The sequence below is a fragment of the Juglans microcarpa x Juglans regia genome, chromosome 1D (assembly GCF_004785595.1).
Source record: "Juglans microcarpa x Juglans regia isolate MS1-56 chromosome 1D, Jm3101_v1.0, whole genome shotgun sequence".
Taxonomy (NCBI): Eukaryota; Viridiplantae; Streptophyta; class Magnoliopsida; order Fagales; family Juglandaceae; genus Juglans; species Juglans microcarpa x Juglans regia.
The window spans coordinates 4532656-4549728 of NC_054594.1; the positions used below are offsets into that span (position 1 = coordinate 4532656).

General features: G+C 35.9%; 2 protein-coding genes and 1 pseudogene across 2 annotated transcripts; 1 reads left to right on the plus strand and 2 right to left on the minus strand.

The window, feature by feature from the left end:
* Window positions 1-1093: 1093 nt before the first annotated feature.
* LOC121267107 (zinc-finger homeodomain protein 6) lies at window positions 1094-4484 on the plus strand. Its single transcript, XM_041170981.1, has 3 exons — window positions 1094-1636; window positions 1803-1905; window positions 2227-4484. The coding sequence occupies exon 3, from the start codon at window positions 2393-2395 to the stop codon at window positions 3455-3457; it is 1065 nt and encodes a 354-aa protein (XP_041026915.1). The 5' UTR covers window positions 1094-1636; window positions 1803-1905; window positions 2227-2392; the 3' UTR covers window positions 3458-4484.
* Window positions 4485-7118: 2634 nt separating this feature from the next.
* LOC121250756 lies at window positions 7119-8975 on the minus strand (annotated as a pseudogene).
* A 727-nt stretch (window positions 8976-9702) lies between these two features.
* LOC121267277 (ATPase family AAA domain-containing protein 3-like) lies at window positions 9703-16435 on the minus strand. Its single transcript, XM_041171128.1, has 8 exons — window positions 15948-16435; window positions 15295-15390; window positions 14697-14807; window positions 14287-14596; window positions 12515-12605; window positions 11379-11712; window positions 11113-11261; window positions 9703-10607 (listed from the first exon to the last, which is right to left on the minus strand). The coding sequence occupies exons 1-8, from the start codon at window positions 16221-16223 to the stop codon at window positions 10094-10096; spliced, it is 1881 nt and encodes a 626-aa protein (XP_041027062.1). The 5' UTR covers window positions 16224-16435; the 3' UTR covers window positions 9703-10093.
* Window positions 16436-17073: the final 638 nt, after the last annotated feature.

A 17073-nucleotide genomic window follows, 5' to 3' on the forward strand; every position in this document is an offset into this window, starting at 1 on the left:
AAAGGTATGCAATACTAAACCATGCAACTAATATCTCAAGGAGAAAAACAGCAACTAATATTCCATATGTCGGATCACTTATTTAGAAAGAGTATTCTAACTTTAAATAGTTAAATATATTTTTTACATTAAATTAAGAAGTTTTGAGTCAAGTGATGATAATAGAGCATGATTGTGCAGCAATGCTCCTATATATATATATATAATATATATATGCATGCATGCATGCATGGTGCAATTGCGTAAATCATACTCGATGATCAATGGGTTGGGATTTGTGGCAATTGAAATGTCCAGGCCAGGGATTAATTACCGTTGGACTTGGAAAAAGATCATGAAACTGATGAGGAGCAAAGTTAATTAGAAACACAGCAACAACAACAACAACAAAAATGTCGTGGGGAATGAAAAATTGACCATTCTTTGCTTTAATAATGGATATCTTTCAATTCTCCTTGAACATACAATTACGATGGAATGAGTTTCATTCGTGAATCCGGTTGGATATGAATGCCATATAAACGATTGAGCGAGTTCCAAGTATATTGTCCAAAAAGTCTAAAAAATAATTGTTACAAGTATAAATGATATGATATTTATAAATATTAATTTTTAAAAATATGATATATTGCGAGAAGATGAATATATTAAACTGATCTAACGAATCAGATAAAGTTATATCAGTTTGTAAAATTATTTTTATGTAATTTTTTTTGACTAAAATATTTCTCATATATATTATAAAGTATCTAATTGCATGCATATACTAAATAATTACACTCAAATACTTTTCCCTTTAAATTATATTGTTTTTAAACTTACATATTAATATTAATACACATTGAATAATTTATACATAATATCATTAAAAATGTTATTAAAAATAATAAAATTTGAGATGAAGCATAAAATAAAGCGTACGAGATACGACGAAAAGTGGGAAAAGAGATATTTGTTGGCAGGAGTCATCTGGTAGCTGGTGAAATAATGGATAGTTGCAGAAAATGCAGCAGCAGGCGCATTATACAAACACACAAGAAATACCTCGAGGAGAGAGAGAGAGAGAGACAGAGTCTGACACACACTAACTGGACAAGTGCTGTGGAGTGGACCATGCATTCTCTCACTTTAGTAGTCTCAAGGCCGCCCTCAGTCCTCAAAGATTTCAAGAAAAGAACAAAAAAGTCTATCTCTCACTGTATCACTCAGACACGCACACGTATTTACACCAACTCTCTCATCTCTCTCTCTCTCTCTCTCTCTCTCTGATTACTTTTCCTAAACACCTTCTTTGAGAGCCTCTCTAATTGGGTTTTGCGTCTGAAGAAACCATTAATCTGGGAATTTGAGGTTGCAGGAAGATTCCAGGCAAAGCAAGCAGGGCTACGTCGAGTCAGAGGACCCCCAACCCCCCCTCTCTCTCTCTCTCTCTCTCTCTCTCTCTCTGTCTTACACATAAAACAACGTTCATTTTGTGGTTGATTTTTAGGGTTTCAGAAAGAGTCCCACAGAAGGGCAAGGGCAATTATTGAGAACTGGACGAGGGTGCAGGCCGTGGGAGAGGACTAACATGACCTTGTCGGTTGTTCTGCAAGACTCCTTTCTGAGTGTAGTCATAACTCAGTTTGAGTGCAAAGTTACCTACATGTTCCTTTATTAGATTGGATGGGTGTTGGGAAACACACGATCTTCCTCTCCACCTCCTTTTGTTATTTTTTTCTCGATACACAAACGTCTCACATTTACATTTTCTTCATAATTTAAGATTAGGATCTAAGATCTCTTCCTTAATCAACTGTAAGGCTCAGGCTCAGGCTCAGGCTCAGGCCAAGTTTTCTTATATTTGCTTCTAAGCTGAGGCAATCACAGCTCCCTCTCTTTTAATGCTACAGTCTGACTTTCAGGGTAAGTTCTATTTTAATTAGCTAATATTGTAGGGCCCCCTCCCAATCTGAGTTACATCTCTAGAGATTTGCTTCCTCCATTTTTACTTCTTACTTCGTTAATTTCTTGATTAGTCAGAGATTCTCGTTCTATTAAATCCGTCTATTCCATCGGTCAATTTACTGCTCGATCACTTGCTTACGTCTTTGGAAATAAGGTTGAAATTAGTGTTATGGTAGTGGGTTTAGCACCCAAAATGTCAAGATCAGAATGAGAAAGAAAGAATAATTTTGGGTTTTGGTGGTGATTATACGTTTGATTAAGTATTGTTGTTTTGATTAGATGGGATGAATTAGGGTTGAGAGGAATACAGCAACTTCCATAACAAACAGAAATCAAAAGGAAACGAGGATGTTTTGAGAGTCATCATTTTTATTATTTTCAAAACACAAAGGGAGACTGAGATCAAGGCTTAGATCAAGGATTCACATCAGAAATCAGATTTAAAATGGAACTGAGAGGCCAAGATAAAGAAATAGGGATGCCGAGCACCTTGAGCTATAATCCATCCCACAGAGAGTCAACCAACAAGCTGTCTTCTCCAATTGTAGCTCCAGCTGTGGGAGAAAGACGAAGGGATCAAACTGTTCATGGTAACACGATCGTTAACCCAGTTCAAGAACTAGATCATCATCCTGTTTATCATCATCCTCCTCCTCCTCCTCCTCAACAGTCAGATCCACATCCACAACAGGATGCACACAAAACCAGAAGAGATCCAGACCCAAATCCAGATCCAGTCCCAGCTCTTGCAGCCACAGGTGCAATAAGCACACCAACCAGTACTGGCGCATCAACATTAAAATCACCACTCCCACAACCACCACGAAGCACCTCTACCATTAGGGCTGCACCAAAGGTGAGATATAGAGAATGTTTGAAGAACCACGTGGCCAGCACGGGCGGGCACGTTGTGGATGGCTGCGGAGAATTCATGTCAAGCGGGAAGGAAGGCACCCCGGAGGCCTTAAAGTGTGCAGCTTGTGAATGCCACCGGAATTTCCATCGGAAAGAAGTCGAGGGTGATTCTAAATATGTTTCCAATTGTTACTACCCGAACCCCAGCATAAACAATGGCCAAAGAGAAATGGTGCCTTCTCAACATCATCCTCCACTCCTTCCTCCCTCGGCTCATGTATATCATCATCAGAAATTCCCGCATGTTCTATCCACAGCTCCTTTGACCGGAGCCACCGCGCCGATGATGATGGCCTTTGGAGGCGGCGGTGGAGCGCCAGCCGAGTCTTCGAGCGAAGATCTCAATATGTTTCGGTCTAATGTTGGTATGCAAACTTCAGTACAAGCGCCGCAATCCAAAAGGAGGTTTCGGACAAAATTTACTCAGGAACAGAAAGATAAGATGATGGAATTTGCTGAGAAGTTGGGGTGGAAGATCCAGAAACATGACGACCAAGAAGTCCAGCAGTTCTGTTCCGAAGTGGGTGTAAAGAGGCAAGTTTTCAAGGTATGGATGCACAACAATAAACAAGCCATGAAGAAGAAGCAAATGTAAGGCAAATCAAACTCTTCAAACCCTTGAGATTACTTTTACTGATCAGCAAATGCATATATTCGGTGAATGATTAGATTAGATGTGCACAGAGGTACTACAGAATGGAGGAGTTAGATTACCCACCCACTACTGTACGTATTAGCAATAACCTTTTTTTTTTTTTTTTTTTCTGGTGCAATTCGCAGTGATGCTATAAATTAACCTCAATCAATCTGTAAATCTTCTTCTAATTTGGTGACTCTTGGTAGTCATAAATATTCTCTCAATAATTGGTAAGCCCATGTTTATTATCTTTCTACTGAAAATATTCTGTCTCTCATCTTCTTTGTTCCAAAACTAGCTAGCTCAAGTTTCCACGGATCAAGGCAAATCAGGGAAAAAGGGTAAAGATAGAAAAATGATACAGCTTAATTTTGGTTTTGTTGGATGAATATGAACATGGGTTTTATATCTGTTCCTTAAAACATGTTCATCTGTAATAAAAACTCTCTCTTTAACATTCGTTAGTAGTTCTTACTGTCTCATTTCCTTACTTTAACCCTTTAGTAAAGTAATTGTTTTGGTAAAACCCTATATATGCTTCTTCTATCTTTCTCAGGAATCAAACGGGACTGAAGGTGTCACTAAACAGTACTTTAAAAAAACACCGACACTCTATATAAGTTCCGGTCGCGTTGTCTTTTTCCATGTTTGAGAATTTGTAATTACCATCCGCGGACTCCTACTGTGGGTTATGGTTCAGTACTATCAAAACTAGATAAGTTTTCTGTGTCATGTATTTACTGTTGCACGTGGAGAGGCGTCTGCCAATCTGAACCCTTGGTTCGTACGGCAAACGACTTTATTGCCCATGGCCACTGGCCAGGCCGGAGAAAACATCAATGGAGGAGCTGTCGTATAGGGAGTTTTGCTGGAAGATGTTCCAAATTAAAAATAGGGTTATAATTTAGCTTGATTCTGGATATAATTCATGACGGCCTGGATGAAGAGGCCAGTTTTCACATAAATTTAGGAAGCCTTTTCGGAGTAAAAAAAAAAAAGATGCGATGAAACCTAATGCAAGTTCAACGACTGTCAAATCTGCAGATCTTTAACTTTCCAAATTTTGATGTAAAAAATGTTGGCATTCTCATAAGAAATCATGCACTATGGAATTGGAAAGTAGCTGATCAGAGAAAGAATTACAACATTACTCGCATGCAGTACTATGGAATTGGAAAGGACCTAAACAGTACCAGTCTATTACTCTTTAGCGTGCAAAATATATAGCAGCAGACCCTTTGTGAAACATCGATATTGAGGCTTCATGGTTGCAGAAAAAAAGTACTGGAATTTGATAGAGGCAATCTTGTACGAAAGATACCATATATATATATATATATATATGTATGTATGTATGTGTGTGTAAAAAGAGTTCTGATCTGAAGATGGAAGCATACCTTTTTAATGGACTAGAGCATTAATGGCTCAATATTGCCATATCTGAATGAAGGGTATCAAAGATACAGCACTTTTAACAGTAAAAATACCAACACCAACATAGAATATATATTTAAGAGCAACAAGCTGTGAGAGAAGAAAAAAAGAAAAATTAATCCAGCGAATGTAGTGACTCGCGGGATAATGACAGAAGCAGAACACAAGGATAGTTCAGCTACTTTAAAATCAAACAGGACTCAGTAGACCGACAACTGGAGAAGATTCGTGAATCACAAAAGGACAGATTATAAACTTAATAAATGCACATTACAGGAATGTAGCTGGAAAAGCTATAATTTCAATTAAGAATCCAAACAAGTTATTTTGGATTTATATATATATCTAGGGCTTGGATCCGACATTAAATAATTTGGATTCATGGGTATAGATCAGTGGTACTTATTGTGGAAATCTAGAGGATAAATAATAAATTCATGGGATTTTAAAAAGGACCTTACCTCCATCTTCTTGATAACCTACCTCTGCTATCTTTAATATGTTGAAAACCTAATAATAGAACTCACGAACATCATGTTATTGTCCCTTAGGTTCTTTTCTCCATAAGGACAATCGCATGCCCTAAGTTGGGATGAAGCTTAATTTAACTTAAAAGCTATAAAGTCATAAACTTCTGACATAATTAATATATAGTACCCATTCAGATATATATATACATATACATACATATATATATATGGTAGCCCGTACGTAGCTCTATCATCCCGCATACGGTCTCATTTGTTTTCATAATCACTTTTATTTTATCTCATTTATCATTACAATTTTCTTAAAATTTCACATAAAATAAAATAAACAATTTAACTTTTTCAAATATCAAAATAAAAATAATATTAAAAATATATATTCTAATAATATTTTATTTAACTTTTAACTTTTATTTCAAGTTCTCAAGTACTCATCTCATCTCATTTACGAAAAATAAACTAGATCAGTTTCTAGATAGTAATTTCAACTACAGTACTATATATATATATATAATCTAGTCTAAACTATCTAATGTTTAGATTTCCTTCTACTTTCTCCTTTTTTGTGACATTCCGGTTTACTCATTTCTAAAATCATTTCTAATGATCATGTAATTCCTAGAATGATAATTTCCTCTACCAGCTTTCTGCATTAAGATCCCTTAATAATTTTTAAGTTTCTTCAATGTCTTTAATCAAAATCCCCTAAAGTCAAGCCCGAGTACAACATAAGGGGACAGAAATTCGATAGAATTTGAAAGTCTCAAGTACTGGGAGCTAGAAAAATAGACACATAAATGGGTCCTATATATTTATCACATATTTAATATAGCTTGACAAATTCACACAAACAACAATATATAAAATACAGTTTGATTTCTATTGACATTTTATCAACATCATGGTCAAGCCATTCGAATTTCTCCACTGGATCGATCAGTGGCAATATTTCCCTACAGTAGAATCTACTTGCTACATTTTGTTTCATATTCCCGGACGGCAAGCACAGTGTGCTGGCGCGCGCAACCACTGGTATAAGATGGACAGGTCTGTTTGGACATGACTTGGACTATTTAAAATTTGGTGAATAATAGTGAAATAGTTTGAGTAAATGTGTTTTATTTTGTTTTAAAAAATATAGAGAAAAAGTTGAAAAAAAATGATAAAGTTAAAAAAAAAAAAATTGTTTGAATATTATTTTTGTCCTAAAATTTGTATTAATTTTTATATTTTGTTTTGAAGTTTGTAAAAGTATTTGATTTTGTATTTGGATAATGATTAGTAGAATATTTAAAATTAAAAAGTATTTTATATTTAAATGATATTTGAGAATGAAATTATAAGAAGTCTTGAAAATTGTTGATTTGTCCAAAGATGCCTTTAACTATGTCTCCCATCTCCCCATAAATAAGAAGAAAAAAATCTACCAGAAATTTTTGGATTAAATCACATTTTTGAAAGGACCATGCTACAAGGACCGAGACTTTAATCGAAGAACTCGATAAGTGCAAATGTATTTTTTTATTTTCTTCTTCTTTTTCTTTAATGTTTTTTTATACATATTTAAATATTGTTTATTAAACAATAAAATAACAATTCACTAATATTCAATTCCTTAACCATTAACTAGCATTTTCCTTTCTAAAATGGGAAAAAAGTTATTCCTCGGATACAAATTTCATTACCTTAAATTAATACCCTACTAAAGATAAACATATTATTAATGTAGAATGACAGAAATATATATAACAATAAACATATATAAAACTCACAGATGGCTTCAGGAAGATTATAACATGATAAAAGTGGTGATCATAATCATCCCTGGCCTCCCTTCATAGCTCTGCCTTAATGTTCCTCATCGTAGCCCCAACATCGCCTGCAGCCTGCGAAGCCTTCTCCTTTGCAGCCTCGTAATTAGTCTTGGCATGTTCTGTCATGGTCTCCTTCGCTGTCATGTACGAATCCTCCACATGATGCTTTGCTTTGTCATACGCATTGGCTGCTTTCTCCTTTTCATATCCCATTGTTTCTTTCATCATCTCTCCCCATCCTGGGCCTTATCCGAGGCCACATTTGAAGCTACATTCATTTTCTGCTTAGCTCCATCATAGGCATCTGCTGCTTTATCTTTTGCATACCCCATTGCTTCTGACATCTTCTCTTGAGCATCCCCAGCCCTATTGGAAGCCGTTTCTGTAGCCATCTTCAGTGTCGCGCTAGCGTCCTCGTAAGCATCAGCTCCTTTGTTTTTCCCATATGCCATCGCTCCTGCCATTGTCTCCTCCGCATCACCTACCTTGTCTGTAGCCATTCTTATAGTTTGATCGGCTTTCTCAGAGACGAAGTGTTTTGCATCACCCGCCGTCTTGGAAGCATACTTTGGTGCATCTGGGAGAGGACAAAGTAAAAAATGACTGAAAACATTAGTTTCTTTTTTTTTTAATTGCCACCAGGTGTCCGACAACAAAGTCCGGACTAATACCAGATCCAGCAGAACTTATTGTATCCGTGGCTCTCCATGCAGCATACCCGGCTTTATCCATCGCATTTTGAACATCCTCTTTTGCATTGTTCTGTCCAAGTCCAAATCCCCTATCATACCATTCCATCATATTAGTCAATAACCTTTCAAAGCATGCAGAAAAGAAAAAATATTCAGGCAAGTAAGATCTTATTCTAGTTCAAACATAGATGTATTAATCACACATCATTCTTCTCTTAATTTACCTTTTGTGCAGAATATGATTTCACCCCTTAAGGCAGGTGATCATGCACCCCTAGAACTATTCCAAGTCACCAGTTAATGTGTCTAGTGCGAGTACTCCAACCCTGATTTCTTCTTTGTGAAAGAGTAATAAGGTGTGCAGACACGACATGGATATATTGTCGTGTTGGTCTTCAATATGACTGAAAAACATGTTGGAAACTTCCAAAATTCCTATACGGCATTATTTTGTGACATAAAAAGATTAAATATTGATCTTATCACGGATCGAGTGAGAAATTCTCAGGAGAAGTATTCTAGCTAGTAAGTTTGTGGAATTGTTTTTACGTAATTCCTTAATGAATGTAACAGTACTCTCTTCCGACCTCATTACTTTTTTTATAATAATCAATAATAAATATAGACGATTCTTACATATATATATATATATATATATTGTCCTACAAAATACAGAAAAAAAAAAAAGAAATATGTATGACATAGATTAAGGAAAATGCGAAGGGAGAAGAATATATATATATATATATACTCGTTGAACTTGTCATACGCCCAATCGACCCAGGAATCCATCTTGTCCTTGGAATCGTGCATGGCTTCGGCAGCGCCTTGTTTGGCCTCCTCCGCTTTCACCCCGGCACTCTCTGCCCCGCATTCATCCTCTCCTTAGCATCATCCATGGCGTTCTCTCCCCAGCACCAACACATTCCCGGCCACAGCACCGCCACGCACAACAACAAAACTACCCATGCCCTTGTCTTCGCCATCTCTCTCAACGAACAGTAGTAAGTGTAAGAACTGAAGAGCCAAATTAAAAGCATCGGAACTGAAAGTTCCAAGATCCTGAATAAAAATTGGAGCTTGAGGCCGTTGGTGTTCGGCCCGGTCTGTACGTGGCGCATTGGGGTAACGTGGCGGTTATTCGGGACGGTTAAGGAAGAGCTATTGCTGTCCTTGCGCCACGTGTGGTCTTTGTTGCCTTTTACGGGTCTCGTTCCTCCGCCAAAAGTGGTCTCTTTGGAAAAAGGAAACTAAAAAGCTAAGGATATTCTCACATTTAAAATTGGAATATTTTAACTATTATACAAAAGTAATTTTATAAATTAACATAATTTAATATAATTTATCAGATTGAAAATTATTTTTTATTATAAAGTAAATTTAATGAATCAGATAAAATTACATCAATTTATAAGATTATTTTTATATAATTCTTTTATAGATATAACAATCCTCTTCAAAATTAAACTATTAAAATTGTGATTAATCTTCCATACTTTTTAGAGTGCACATTTTTTGCATATTTAAAAATCAAATAAAATAAAATTTATTATTTAAAATTAGGTTTTTTATATAAATCTCATATTTTTCTAAAACTATGCCATATGATATATCATCTAGCTTTCATCCATCTAATGGTCTGATATCAATTTTAAAAAAAGTCACAATGTATACTTCAACGTTCAACTTCATTTCATGTTCTTTGATGTTTTTAGAAAAAGGCATCTCAATTAAAAAGAAAAAAGAAAAAGAGAACATGCATATTTTTAGGGAAATAAAACAGAAGAGAGTCTGCTTTCGAATTATTACAAGAAGTTTCCACCATCTCATATTGTCGTCCAATCAGCACTGTAGATCCGTCTGGGTCACCAGGTACCGAGGGAGAAGTATTATGTAGGCCATGACAATTGCAGCTCATTCCCTCACACAAACATTCCCCACAGATACCACACGACTTCACCAAAAATGTCAGGAAATGAAAATGAGAGGGAAAAGGGAGATCGACTTATCGACCCCTACAACAAAAAGAACCACAATATTCCAATATACAAAGAATGTTAAATAATCATCAAAACACTGCAAAAAACTCTCCAATTTTTGGGCTTCCAAAAATAAGCCATCTTCCCTACTCTTGCATCTGACGTCTTGAGATTGCACGTCCTTAGCCTAAGCTGGTACACCACCTTCAGCTGCTAGTTTTATTCGCTGATGATGCTCTGTAACTTTGTAATCAACAATTTCCATAAACAGCTGGGTATCCAACACGCAGTCCGGGCGCCCATAAACAGCTGCTTGGATACTAGCCATTAGTTTTGCTATTTCTCGGCCGGAGAACCCTTCTGTCTTCCTGGCAGCTTCTCGGATTACATCATCCGTTACATCTTTTATAGTTATCTTTTGTGGCTTTTTCTTGGTAAAAAGACCCCACTTAGCTGCGTTCTGATCGCTTTCACCAGAAAGGTACTTGTACAAGTAGAGCTTCAGTAGTTTATGACGTTCCTCCTCTCCTGGAAGTGGAAACTCGATGACCTCATCAATTCGATCGGTAACAGCACTGTCGAGATCACCTGGTCTGTTTGTTGCGAGAACGAGAACTATGTCTCTAGACTGATCTCCAGTTCGGAAGAGCAATGCATTCAGAGCACTTCTTTGAGCTTCACTCATATGTGTACTGTTACGCCTGTATTGGATCGTAACCATGATTACTAAATGGGTTTCCAGAAGAAATTATATTATTGCAGAGAACAAAATCATTATTTGAATAAATACCATGAAAATAGAAGCCAAGAAAAGGTACTAAGTGGTTAGAATAACCAGGATGAACTTGAGTTTTAAATTAATTGCATATAAGAAAGATACAGTAATCACAGAGCTTAGCATTTTTCACACGAGGTCACATAAAAGACTGAGGATATATATTCAGGTGCTGCCATATATACTCACAATCAAACTGACCATTTATGACACGAACATAGTATCATAACAATGGGAATCTTGGAATACAACTACTTGTTCTAACTGCATAATAAGCAGTGATAACTTCATGAAACATAACAGTTAAACTTCTCAAAAACTTAGCAACAGCTTACAATACAAAACTAGAGGATTAGAAACTAGAGAAAATTATAACTTGCAGAGAGCAGCTTAAGCTTCAAAAACGAAAAGAAAAGAAAAGAAAAACTTACTCGCATAGGAAAGCATCCGCCTCGTCAATAAAAAGCAATAAACCTTTATTTGATTTCTTAGCCCAATCAAAAATCTGATGAATTTTGGTAACAGCCTGCGCACCCAGTGGCACAACATCTCCTCCAGTCATCATGGCATAATCCAAACCCTGTATGAGAAAATTCAAGTGTCAATGGGAGCACCAATAAAATATATGTCCAACAAGGCACATATAAGTCAGGCAGCAGTGATAAAATTAGATGATGTCAAGATTTTAAAAGCATACTGATTTCTGAGCTATCTCCCTTGCAACCAAAGTTTTTCCAGTGCCAGGGGGCCCATAAAACATCATATTGCGAAAAGGTGCCTGATGAGTCTTGGTGTTTGATGTAGCTCGAGAAAGTTGCTGTATTCTCCTTTCCAACGAAGGATGGAGAACAATATTTCCAAGACCATTTTTACTTCCTGCAGCCCCAGCTGAGGTACTGTATTTAAAAACTTTATTTTTAGCCTTAGAAATCAATTCCGACCCAGGAAATTTTGCAATGGAGGATTCTCGAATAAGTGATGGCTGCCCCAGAATCCGATTAACATATCCCCACATTACTCTAGCTCCTTCTCTGTAAACATATCAAAGATCGTGAAAGAGGATCAAATGTCTCATCCAATTAAAAGAATAACTCATCATGACTCGTGAATCTACAGCATCAATTGAGTTGTCCCATGGACAAGAATACTCTGATGGTCATTGTCTAATGAGGCCTTGATAAGAAAGATCTCCATGATAGTCATCTCAGACTGAACCGATCAGTATATCAAATTGCCGGCTAGGGTACACTTTATTATTCCAATAACACAATGGTAGAGGTGAAACAAATGTTACAGAATGTCATAGTGAAGTAGTGGTGTTGTAGTGTTGGGGTGGGAAGTGATGGATGCCTGACAGAGGGGTGGGGCACAGGGAGTGGCGTGAAAGATTGTGGACATGACAGATATACAATACTTTCCTTGTTTCGTACATGCCTTGTCATAAACATAGGTTGTTTAGGGAAGTCCTAGTTGTATCCATATTCAACATCTCTTCAGGACAAATTATGCCACTAGGACGTACACATCCAACATGCTAGATAAGCAGATACTTACAAACTTCTAACCAACCAGATTGTCAATCATGGATGGACCAAGCAATATCCAATTCTCTCCCTCTCTCTCTTCAATTGATAGGAAAAAACAACTCAAGATAAACATATTGGATTGAACCAAGCAACAGGCACATAAATCCCATTTTATATCTTTCTAAAGCTAATAACAGCCAAGAAAAAGATAAGACATGACAGAGAAATACGACCCATATAAAAAAGAGAAATATACTTTAAACTAAAGTGACTAAAAACGATGCAAGAAGAAAATCAACATACAAACCTAGTTGTATAAACTCCTGCAGCTAATGCAGTGGCTCCTCCAACTGTCATAAGCAACTTATTCCTATCAGTCAGTAGGATCCTAAAACCCCCTGCAGGTGAGAGTGGAGGAATGTTCATGTCATTAAGATATCCTCCTGCATGCCACCTAAATGGCAATTATAAAATCGACAATAATTTAAAAGTCCACTCCCCAATTAGATCCCAAACAAATGCTGAAGCATATGTATCTAAGACCAATAATATTTTATGAAAAGGAAATAGCAGATGCCAAGGTTATCAATTCATGTAACATTAAGAACTAATTAGTGAAGCAGAAACATACATCAATGAGTTCAAAAGGGCTAAACAGAGCAAAATGGGTTTTCTATGAGACAGAAAATGAAATATAATAGTCCCACATGACCTTTGTGAATAGGTCATTATCTGATAATGAGCTAGGAATGCCATCTTTCCTCTATACAGGAGGTATTAAATTCACATACTATTTACACCATGAGTCAAACTCAATACAATTCGACGAATCTTTTTTTTTTTTCTCTCATTAAGGTCACTATAGGCTTGACAAACAAAGAAAAGACATGCACAACAAAGATACCTAGCAACAAGAACAAAAAAATTTACATATATAGGAAATCCTGAATATTTGGCAATCTGCTATACATTGATATCCCTATTGACTAAACAATAAATGTAAAATAATCACAATGAAAGTTTCACTTTTAAGACAAATTAAGTGTTGCGCAAAAAACATTACTTTATTAAGTTCAAGGTAAGATGCTTTAAGTATAACACTTCAGGGCATTGGCTGTTTAATATCAGAAAGCTATGAAGTTATCATACTTTTATCGCATACAAGACAGAAATATAGGTTCCAGGCCTTGTTTGGATAGTGAGATGAGATGGTCTGTGAATAGTAATGAAATGGTTTGTGAATAGTAGTGAAATGTTTGAGTTTATATGTTTTTTTTATAAGTTAGGGTTGAGTTTATATGTTTTATGAGGTTTTGGGAATTTGTTTTCCAAGTCCATTTGGATCTATTAGAGTATAATTTTTTAATATTATTTTTGTTTTGGGATTTGAAAAAGTTGAATTATTTTTTGTATTTTGTTTGGAAGTTTGGAAAAGTTGTAATGATTAGGTAATGATTAGATGAAAAAGTTGAAAATTTGAAATTGAAAACTATTTGTGTTTGTGGTGTTTGGATATCAAGATGAGATGTGATGAGATGAGATGGGATGAGATGAGATTGGATGACTTGGCAGGACTTTGCTATCCAAACCAGGCCTTAAGTGCCCACTTGAGTATATTGAACTTTCCCTTATGCCGAAAATTATTCAAGAATTTAATATATGTTTTTATATGGGTACGAAACACTTAATAATTTTGAACCCTTATATCTTAAGAAGCAAAAGCAACTGTGAAGATAGAAAGTTTGCATCAAGATAAAGCATAACACTGAATTATTTTGCATAACATAGCTGCCTTTTCAACAATAAAATTCTGGAGATTTAAAAAAAAAAAAAAAAAAAAAAAAAAAAAAAAAAAAAAAAGAAAAATTTATGGAAAGAATTAAAGATGTTAGAACATAGAAGTGACAAAATGGCCATGAGCCCCAATACATAGAGAAGTATGAAACACACAAAAGCAGCTAACCAGTCAGAACACATGGCACAAGTCTTCATCCAAGAAACCATTTATATGTGGACCAAATTAATCACCCTTGTGATTGAACAACACAATACAAATACATGTTTCTCAGTCATGTATACCTTCAATGTGACTAAAAGTTGTATTGATTGCAGCAAGCCATTTCTCTCTTTCACCATTAATACGTTCTATAAGCATTTTCCTGTTATGTTCCTCCGTCAGTTTTGCTTCATGGGCTCGGCCTTCAGCCTCTGCCATGGCCTTAACTCTTATTGTTTCCCTCTCTATTTCAGCCCTCTCTTTCTCAGTTTGGCGCTGCTGAGCTTGGATCTGTTCCTCAGTAGCTCGTCTAGCTTGTTCTTTCCGTGTAGAGGAATCCTCTTGCATCCTAACCAGTTCAACATTATGTTTCCTCTGAACTTCATGATCTGTCTGCAAACAATGAGAAAATAAAACATAACAGGCTGTTTGGCAGCAAAAATTTTATTAATTGTAGTTTGAAAAAAGTATACAATTATTTCACTATCTGCACCTGCATTCTTTTCCTAGCCAGCTCATCCTCATATCGCAACATTTGTGCCTTTGCCTGTGCTTGTTGCTGTATCAGATCTCTTTGCTCTTCATGTAATTTACGCTGCTTTTCCTGCAAATGAAAAAAAAAATGTATAAGTAATAATTCACAATGGAAGGGTCATAACGCACTGACACTCTAACAAGATTGATCAGACATGCTACTTTTTACAATTAAATGAGCATTTTGTATAACTGAAAAGTTCAATCCTAAAGGGTATAAGCTTGAGAGTATCTGCATCCACATGATGAAAAGTGTAAGGTGCTACAAAAATAACAACCATTCCTATCACCGCAAGGAACCACTCTATAATTATGCAAAGCAATAGGCAGGGATTGTTAGAGGTTGAGCCATCGCATATCATGGGCATATTTCGACACAGCAGTTTAAGAAAAATTAAATTAACAGTGTCATTTGGCCTACTTCAAACATACATACTCAAATGAGATTGGTTGAAAATATTTTATTTTTTTGATAAGTGAGATTGGTTGAAAATATGCAGTGAAACCACATCGTGCGACTAAAATAAGTGGTGTGAGTGAAAGGCAGAATCACTCACGATATCGGCATTAGCTTGAATTGCTTCAAAATGAGCCTTCTCGGCAGCCATCTCTGCAAGGCGAGTATCTTCTTGCTTTCTCATTACTTGGAAAACCTGGCACAACAGAACAAAGCCATGCAAGAAAACCTCTGGTTCACATTTTGGGTTGCTTATCAAACTTTTTTTTTTTTTTTGATAAGTTTACAAGTATTATTGATTCAAGAACGGGCAATAACTGCCAATTACAAAGGTCATTATGCCCTATCTACGTAGAGGGTTGCTTATCAAACTGAGAAAGCAAATATAAAGGAAGAGAAAATTCTGCAATGTTATTTTGGTTTTCAAACTCTGAATCGCTATTTTGCTACTTGTTAAAAAAACGGAGTTCCATACCAGAAAAGAGCCGGACTTTGAGAATGAAAATTGGCTGATTGAATATTTCATTTCATTGACTATTAGGCTGTATAAAGCAGCTTCTTTTTTTCTCGGGTCCCAAATTATGAGATGTTTCACAGACAAAAAGAGCAATCTTTCTTAGCATCATTTCCTCGGCACATACACGTAGTCCTAGGACTCAAAATCCTTATTAGTTAAATTTCTCTTCTTCTCTTTTCCCATCATTTCTCAGCTACCAAACAATTCACAAAGAGTAATGGAATGCAAAACAAAACCTGTTTAGCGTGCGGGGAGCTGTTGATTTCACGAAGAGCTTTGGCACCTCGTTCTAACGACTCGGGATCGAAACCCGACCCTTTGGACTCTTCGGCATCGGCCTTCGCCTCCGACCTCGAGTTAGAGTTCTGGTCCCCCTGAGGAGAAGAAGACGAAGAAGAATAGAAAGGAAAGAAACGAAAGGGACTGTCGGCGTACGCGCGGTCGGAGAGCGTGGACAAGGACGCGACCGCCGCGGCCATTGCTACGCAGGAGGATAATCTGGAAGCGGCCATAGGTATGTGAGAATTCGAGCTCTGACCAGATTTTCCTTATTGGTTTCTCGAAATCGAAAAATAAAATAAAATTTTAGGTCATTTGGCGGAAAGGGTTTAGTTCAGTTGCCGGTCTTGCCTTAAACCCTCTGTCGGTTCCACATAGCTAGGGTTTAAACGGAAAAAATATTGAAAGCGGGAGTCGCTAGAACTAGGAAGGATGGCCGAGGCCTTGCGTGGAGATCAATCCAAGTGGGGGGCCTAGCTTTATGGATTGTTTGGCCTCGTATGGATTCGTATTCCTGCTTTTTTGTTTTTTTGTTTTTTTTTTTCCAACCATTTTTTAAGCTCCTTTAAATATGTTTTTTTTTTAAACTCATAAATTTATTAAAAAATACTTTTTTAATCATTAAATACAAAAAATAAAAAAGTATAATTCTGTAAAAATTATCGATAGATATCCTCGACTTTAACGGTATCCATATATATATATATATGGGTGCACACCGGTTAACAAAGAGATTCATGTATAAGTAAAACTAGCAAATTGATGTGCTTGTTATTAAATCTTTTTATTATAACCTAGATATAGGCTCCCATTTGGATGTTGAGATAGTTTATCTCATTTTAATATTTAAATACCACTCAAATACACACTTCTCAATTTTAAATATTCAATTTTCATTTAATTATTATCTAATACAATTTTTCAAATTTTTAATAAAATATAAAAAATAATTCAATTTTTTCAAGTTTCAAAACAAAAATTATATTAAAAAATTATATTTTAATAATATTTTAATTTTATAATATTTTTATTCAACTTTTTCTCTCTACTTTTCTAAAATTCCATAAAAACATCTTAATTCAA

Bases quoted from the DNA above. Each gene is read 5' to 3' on its own strand.
- LOC121267107 (XM_041170981.1), top strand. From the start codon at position 2,393: ATGGAACTGAGAGGCCAAGATAAAGAAATAGGGATGCCGAGCACCTTG.
- LOC121267277 (XM_041171128.1), bottom strand. From the start codon at position 16,223: ATGGCCGCTTCCAGATTATCCTCCTGCGTAGCAATGGCCGCGGCGGTC. The intron at 14,597-14,696 runs GTGCAGATAGTG...CATTGTTTGCAG, and splicing joins TGGCTAGGAAAAGAATGCAG to ACAGATCATGAAGTTCAGAG. The intron at 10,608-11,112 runs GTAAGTTTTTCT...GATCCAATACAG, and splicing joins GCGGATGCTTTCCTATGCGA to GCGTAACAGTACACATATGA.